The sequence below is a fragment of the Saccostrea echinata genome, unplaced genomic scaffold (assembly GCF_033153115.1).
Source record: "Saccostrea echinata isolate AGI-Se365-2 ecotype Australia unplaced genomic scaffold, CSIRO_AGI_Sech_v1 ptg000029l, whole genome shotgun sequence".
Taxonomy (NCBI): Eukaryota; Metazoa; Mollusca; class Bivalvia; order Ostreida; family Ostreidae; genus Saccostrea; species Saccostrea echinata.
The window spans coordinates 26,654,239-26,662,640 of record NW_026889778.1 but is presented as its reverse complement, the minus strand read 5'-3'; the positions used below and the strand labels follow the sequence as shown (position 1 = coordinate 26,662,640).

At 32.3% G+C, this 8,402-nt stretch overlaps 1 protein-coding gene across 1 annotated transcript; it reads right to left on the bottom strand.

The window, feature by feature from the left end:
- Positions 1-1,674: 1,674 nt before the first annotated feature.
- On the bottom strand, positions 1,675-6,574 carry LOC133194678 (G-protein coupled receptor GRL101-like). The gene is made up of 7 exons (XM_061330582.1): positions 6,481-6,574; positions 5,638-5,933; positions 5,179-5,278; positions 2,681-4,618; positions 2,342-2,469; positions 1,802-1,870; positions 1,675-1,715 (listed from the first exon to the last, which is right to left on the bottom strand). The coding sequence occupies exons 1-7, from the start codon at positions 6,518-6,520 to the stop codon at positions 1,686-1,688; spliced, it is 2,601 nt and encodes an 866-aa protein (XP_061186566.1). The 5' UTR covers positions 6,521-6,574; the 3' UTR covers positions 1,675-1,685.
- Positions 6,575-8,402: the final 1,828 nt, after the last annotated feature.

Here is an 8,402-nt window from a genome sequence, read left to right as displayed (position 1 = left end):
TTACTATAGCATAATAGTTCATGCATTTGCCTGGAAAGAAAAAAAATCTAACGGATAGTATTAGACTGCAATAGAATCTGACAATCAAAAATATATGATTCCCCAACCCTAAAAGAATAATTAAACTGGAATTATAATAAATAATAATTTGTATATACCGGAACATGTGTAATTAATTCGTGTTTCCAACAACAATCCAAAAGAGTTTTGAGTCTGTCTTTACTGCAATTGTCAGTCTACACAAGCCATTGTAGAATACAGATCCCGATGATGGTATTTAAATATTAAGTTTGTGTGATAACTGAATATCATACAGTTTTAAAGTACAGTACCGTGAGCTCATAAACATGTATATATGTTTAGTATAAAAAAAACCTGCCCCTCAAAATTCAAAAGACATATAATAAACTTGAACTGTCCAGGGTATTTTTTGCAAAGTAGTTCAAAGGACAAGGTCAATTTGATTGTAACAATGCTATTTTTCATAATAGAACAATCAGTGCACATGCTACATAGAATAGACTTACCTCTTAAATGTGAAAAATATGTTGTTTATCGGCACTATAGAATATTTTGAAAAGTAGGTCATAGGTTGCGGTCAAGAGTCAGGAAGTCGGTAACTATAGTAATTTACAAAAGCAATATATGTGCAAAATATCAAATCAATTCCTCTTAAAGTTCTCGAGATATATGAATTTACAGACGGACAGATGGAGAGATAGACAGACAGACGGACGGACAAACAGTTGCTGGGTAAAGTGATCCCAAAGTGTTACTCTGCTTTGCAGGCAACACAAAAATTAAGTTCAACACATGTGTTCATTTAATCAAACTGATTCATTTTATCCCTTTTAATGCAGCTGTTTCTTTTAATTCTATTTTGCTGAAGTTATTGTGATGTACGTATGCTTCTTAAAATATACAACTTCAATTTTAGCGTCTATTTTTTTGAAATGATTTTACATTTAGATTTAAAGAAAAAGGTCGGATTTACTGCTGGCATGCCCTGTCATTCCCCGGCTGGTCCGGTGATGCACTGGTCCTTACAAAGGTGATCACCAATATTGGAGGTGGTTATAAATATAACACAGGGATCTTTAAGGCTCCCGTCGCAGGGATGTATCAATTTCTTGTAACCGTAGTTGGATATAGATATGACGATATATATGTGCATATCGTATCAAATGGAAATCCAAAGGTGACAACGGTATCTGAAGATACTGGGATCTCGCCTTACCAAACAGGACGAACATGTTAATGGTAAGCCTCGAACAAGATGATACTATTTGGATCAAACGACAAGGAGGTAGCGGATATTATTCAGACAATCTTCCGATCACCACTTTCTCCGGTTTCCTAATTTAATGGACTTTAATCTTAATATTTGAATTTTAATTACAGCACAGGATAAATAGGAACCTGAATATACTTTTTTCAGAATATTACATTTAAATAATATGAATGATAAAACTTTATAGTTTTCAGTCTATACAACAAACAAACAAAAAATGCATAGATACATTAAAGATTAATTCCTTACATGCAATAGTGTACAAATCAATCATTAAAACAGTAAAACTTAAATCATGATGGAAACAATTTTTACACTGACTGAAATGAATAATGATAAAATATCATTACATTCTGAGCTTGGATTCGAGAGTTTTTATAAAATTATTTCCCTTCTAGTATTGCTTGGTGTTAGAAGATGAACTCTACAAAAGAAATGCAAAAGTACATCAGTTAATATCAATTTTTAAGAAATATCAGAGTCAAAAACAGTACACATAAGCATACATACCTTCAACGTGTCCAGTTGTTTTCTCAGAATCAAATTTTCTTGTGTCAATCGTTTCATATGAAGTTGTCCCTGAAATATGTATGACAGTGTATAGGCATTGATTATTAAATATCATGTTTCTTTTGATAACATTTTGTTGAACAAAAAATATTTTGGAATAAACTATAATTGTGTACTAGTAATCAGGAATTTTAATCAATAATTATACCGATACATATTAAAAACTGTAAATAATGTTTCAGCGTATTATTTTATTTTTTATTATATAATATCATAAATTTGTAATACATTGATAAACAAGTCACAATAAAGATAACGCTTTTTCATTATATTGCACTTTTTAATTTGTATGAAAAGTATAAAAATCAAGGAAAATATCGCCCTTTCAACAAAAAATAGTTTTATTTTTCTTTTAAACATCATAGATTTCTTATTGCAGAAGAAGGGAGGAAAATATCCATTCAAAATTACTTAGGACCGATACATTAGAAAAGGATAAACCATTAGGGGTGATTTCTTTGATTCACGTGTACAAAATACCTTTTGTCTGACTACAGCTGTCAATGTATAAAGGATAGGGTTGAGTGCTGAATTTATGGGTAATACGAGAACAATTATCCAAGCATAAACCTCAATGGAAACTTCAGTTCCAAAGAAAGTGACAGTGCCTGAATATGAAAAGAAAGCACTGAAGATGTTTTAAAGACAAAACGAATTAATCTATCAACTCCTACATTGCATATTTTACATATATTCTTCCAATGTAAATATCTTAAAATAATTTAGTTGATAAATTGCATTAAAATTACTATACAATGTACTTTTAGTATTTTAAATTATTTTTCTAGAAGTAAATACATTAGCTGATGCCATACTCACCAATAATTCCTATTGGAATCCAGCAAAACATGTCAGTGATAACAATGGCTATGAGCGTTTTTGCCAAAGAAATCTCCCTATCTCTGATTTTGGATGTCCGGACATCTTTCCCTATTTTCAAAGCCTCAACAAATATAGCAATTTGTCCAGTCAAAATCCCAATGAATAAAAACGTATTAAGCCCAACAAAAATAATCATGGAGTATTGCCAGCCAACTTTTCGAATGACAGAAAGCGGCAAAGAAATGCATACACCCGACTGTGAATAAAACTCGTCAAAGAAAGACGTGGGAAACGGAAATACTGGAAGTGTAGCCATCAGTAGCGACAGTGTCCAAATGAACAAACAAATGAAAATTGCCCCTCTCCTAGAAATTCGTTTTTCCGAAATAGTATATTTGATAGCAAGAAATCGGTCAACAGTTATAAGAAAAACAGTAAAGACGGATGCTTCACTTGACACAGTAGCAACGATGCCTGCTAGAATGCAAAGATAACTATGCCTCCAAGTATAATCCATCAGTCCATACTTTCCTGCATACTCCAAATTTACTATGGCTATAATGAACAGATACACACCCATGAGTAAATCTGCACAACTTAAATTAATGGTAAGGATGAGATAACTAGCTTGAGTCTTACTCTTCAAGTGAAACAAATTGTAGAATAGTACCGTTAAGTTTCCCAAAAGAGCAAGAGGCGCCATATACCAAATCGCAACATTAAGTATAGGTACTGCAATCAAATAGTCACAAGAGGAAAGTTCGTTCACTGGTGCAACACACTCAATGTTATACATCGACTGTGGTTTAGCACAACAAATTGAAAACGATTCCACCTGTAAGTACCGCATGTTTACTAATCCATGGAAGATGTCACTAGAGACACGAAATATATTGTTCTTTTGAATGTAAAGGTAACGCAGTTGGCTCAACGATCTAAAATGTTCTCGTCGAATTCGAGAAATTTTGTTTTCTGATAAATCTATTGAAACTAATAATGTGAGATCTGAAAAAATATCCACGTCGATGTGCTCGATAAGATTCCCAGAAAGGTTTAAGCTTACAAGTAACACATAATAGCTAAAATCTTCGCGTCGTATTTTGGATATTTTATTAAAGGAGATATCTAAAATTGACAGTGGATAATATTGAAGTTTATCGAGTTTAGCATAATTCTTTACTATATCGTTCAGCATATTATTCTTTATGTAAAGAAATTCAGTATTTTTACTTATCACAAAGGATGTAAGTTTGTTTCCGCTCAAATCAACCATTCTAGAATTTATTGATAAACGAGTTTGATTTGGAATATTGCAATTGCTGAAATTGGTTGAAACTACCGTTTTGAAATAACCAACATTTATCTGCTTTGCTTCATTTAAATTGTTTTGAGCAAAGTAAAAATAGTCGAAAGTTGTGCTGAAATAGACAGAAGAATTACTGACGTCATTGATAATATACCAATTCATTGTGGAATCCATAATAAGACTTAGTGTTCCTTTTGAAATATGGAGGAAATGATGTGGTCCTCTAATCGAAATAAACAGAGATGTCCTTTGCGATTCATCAAAATTGAAAACCGTAGCATTTTTTGCGACTAATATGGAAAAAAATTGTATATTCAGATTGTAAAACCATGCATAATTTTCATCGTTATTTGTTACGCTTTCAAGGTAGAATTCATTGCATTTCAGATTTTTGACATAAGCACGTGTGACTATACTAGAACATCTACAGGCGCTACAAACTTTGTCGTCCCCTTTACAAAAGCATGAACTAGGGGAGCCCTCAGTTGACACACTAAAATTTTCCCCTTCACAAAATGAACACAGAGACGTGTTTAGAGAGGAATTTTGAGTGTTAGGCAAAATCAACCCCGAAGAAACACAGTCTTCTACAGGAAATTTGCACATGCCCTTCAGCGACTTTGATATTTCTGCAAATAAAGAAAATCAGTTCAGCAATAAAAGTTTGATGATTTTGCTTAAGAAAGAGAATTTTTTCCGAAGCAAATCATATTCTATATAAAAAAAATGACATTCAGATCAATTAACGATCATTACTTCCATTCATATGTTTTTCTTATATATCCCAGTAACTGGAATGAAAAAACTTAGAGTATGCACCATCTTAATTTGATGTTTTACTAAATATAGACGATGAAGTTCAAAGTCAGTTAAAGTGCGCCAAAACTAGTTTGTTTGAACTAAATTGTTTGAATAACGAGATGAATTTAGCTTTTCCATTTCACTATCACCTGAATATTGTGTTTATGCCCCCGAACTTAATATTGTGTTTATGTCCCCCAACTTATTCAATATTCAAAAGCAGGAAATGTGAGCGTTTTTTGATTATATTAATCATTAATTAATTCAGAAAAAATACATATATTCGAACTTCGATTTATTCATAGTAAAAATTACAATTAAGAACTATTTATCAATGGAATGATCCATTATAAAATGATATCGTTGATATTGCGTTTGACTCACTTACCGTCTACATCAGCATTATTGCAGAGTCCATACTTGACAGCCACTTCAGACAATAAAATGGCTTCTATTCTACTTCCTTGAAATATTCCTTGAAAGACTATCTTTAGATAAATAAAAGACAATTTTTTACTGATTTTCTTCACTAAATTTAAAGGAGGCTCAATCCTGTATACGAAAGCTTGAGGCAAATATTTTAGCCTATGGCTTGCTATGCTTCAGGCCCATTACCTCTTTTATTTCTTCCTGCTTTGCACAACTTATAGGAGAAAACTTCGTTTATGCAACGAAGAAGCATAGGATAATCAATTATATTTAGCAAAGAATCTGTAGAATTTTAAATTTATTGCAGAATTTGTTGCATCTAGCTTGCACTTGAGATGGTCATAACAATGGAATACTTTGCTGTCTAGCTTTCAAAACACTAGCAGAGAAAATTATACCTGGACGTTTAGTTTATTACCTTAAAGTCGGCTTGAAATGGCAAATCAACACATCCTTCTGTAACATTCGTTTTCCGTGAAGAAGACGCCCCGTGAGCAGCAATTATCTTGCTTTTGTAAACTGCAATATCTGTTAGATACGAAATTGTCAAGGCTGTGTTTCCATAAAGGAAATACTTGTAGTGAAGACTTCTGGGAAGATTGCTAAACAGAAGACTTTCACTCAGTATAAATGACGTACGAATCCTATCCAATCCAGGAATAACAATGTTTGTGTCAACAAAACCAAATGCGAAACTCTCCAAGTTTTGAAACCCTGTAATATTGAGATGCTGTAGATTATGTAAGCATATATTTTGTACCTTAATGTATTTAAAACGAATTATTTTTAGCAGCAAACATGGTCAAAATTATAGTTGATTATTATAGTTAAGTCATATCTAGGGTGAATTAAAAAAAAAAGAATTATGATTTTAAGACCCATACACAACACTTTTCATTGTGATCATGCAGAAGGTGATTTTACAATTAGAATTACATTGTTTTAATCAATCAGCTGTGGAAATTTTCACACATCATATTTTCCCCAAACGTATTAAACAAAATAATTACAATCAAGAATAAATCACATAATCAGCGACATCTTATTGTTCCTCCTCGCACATGGTGTTGAAGATTTATTTCCTGTATATGTATTCAAACATCAAATAATTAATTGAGAATGGAAGCAATATCTCATTTATACAAGTGAGAAAACCCCAGAGCAAGTTAATATCTCTTTTCCATATTAAAAGAACCCCAAGTGTCAAATGTAAATTTCAATCTGTTTAACTTAATGTAATTTGATTGATGAACTTCGATACCTGATTTTATTTCGTCGACAGCTAGATCACTGATCCTCATTCTTGTCCAAGTAATTTGGCCTACATATTTATCTGGGGATAAACAGTGACTTATGTTCCCCCCTAAGCCACAGATGGGAATTCTTTCTCCTCCTTTGGTGTACACTTTGACACTTTTCCAACTGCACGTGTCCTTACTGAAGTCACACTCAACTAGAGAATATTTTTTTTTTAAACAATATTTTATTATGATTAAACATAACTGGATTGGACAGCAGGCACTGCCTATATAAGTCCTCTCCACTAGAGAATATAATGATAATAAAAAAAACCTGAATACATACTTCGCACTAATCTTATACATTTGTGTGAAAGTTACAAGTCAGCTGATGGTCTTGGAATGAAATATTTAATTTTCTTCTACCAAATAAAGAAACGAAAATACTACCTGATTCAGTAGATGACACCTGGGACGAAACCAGAATCAAACCAGCTATACACACAGCGCGGACAAGATGTTTACAGATTATTCTACACATTTTCCATTTAACCAGTTGTTAGTTATCCTTGAATACAACATATGTATCAATTGTGCACAAAATATTCCTTTTGCAAACATCAATGGTAAGCACATGGATGGAGCAAAAAGTTTATTTGTTAATTTAGAGTACGAATTTGTAGTAATTTCGCGGGTATGTTAAGGCTACACCCAGAGATATACTACTTGCCTCTACAATATGACGTCATAGTAAGCTGTATGACGTGAAGTTTAGAAATAATGATTTCTTAAGAGCCATTCTCTGTAATGACTTGAACTTTTATATAGGAGCTGTGGCACGCATAGTATCAGAATTTCTCCAAACTCTCTATAATAAAAGTCTTTGATACCGTAAACTCAAATCAGGCAAAAATTGGTTGCTACGTGTCATGGTTACCATAGCAACATGTCCTAAAATTTGAAAAATGGCATTTTTCAACATCTTCAGAGTCCCACAGTTAACGTTTGCAGCAAAGCAAACAAGTGGCAATGACTGTTTCTGAAAGTTGAAGGCCTGGTGTCTTAAATGCATGATAAACATGTTTAGTAAATCATCTATAACATACGTTACTATGGAAACAAAGTATTCAAAAGTAATAATTTTGTTCATTTAACTTTATAAAGTCAAACAATTAAGAATAAAAACAATTATAGGTTGAAATGGAAGCAAATAATAGAGAAAAGATCCTTGTAACATATACCAAGGACAAAATATGATATTTCTTATAGGTTGCCAATGGTTGCCATGGTTTTAATACCACGAAGGGATTTTAAATTTACTCTCTTCGTGTTTTAATCTTATCCTATCTTTTTAAAAAGCATATTTCTATATAACTGATGATCAATTTTTAAAGGTCTTGGTGTGACCCTAATTTTCACATTTCAAAAAATTCAATTTCAATTCTTTAAATAGTGCGTTGCTATGGAAAGAAGGCGAAAAAGCATGCATAAAAATCTGAAAAATACTCTTTTTCCTTGGATACGTACCGTTGTATGTAGATTCCCAAAACTTTAATGATTGATATATGTGAGCAACTAACATGACTTTCAATTTTGACTATCACCCAATCTCTAACTGGATGCAAAAACCTGGCACATAGGGTCTAATATTGACAAAAAATAAACAAAATCAAACATTTTCTCTTCTTGGTAACCATAGCAACAGTGTTGTATTTTTCAACAACCTTCATCAATATATGATATTCAACTTTAGTTCTACGAGATAAGTACTATTCAAGGTGATTCAAATAATGTGTTTCTTGATTAAAAGGTTAGTAAATTCCTAAAGCTGCAAAAAATATCACTTTAAACAACTAGTACGTTGTTTCCATGGTTACACTGCAAAGTAACAATTAATCTCAATTTTTCTTATGTTGTCGGTGTTGCAAGGTCCTAAGGATGCATA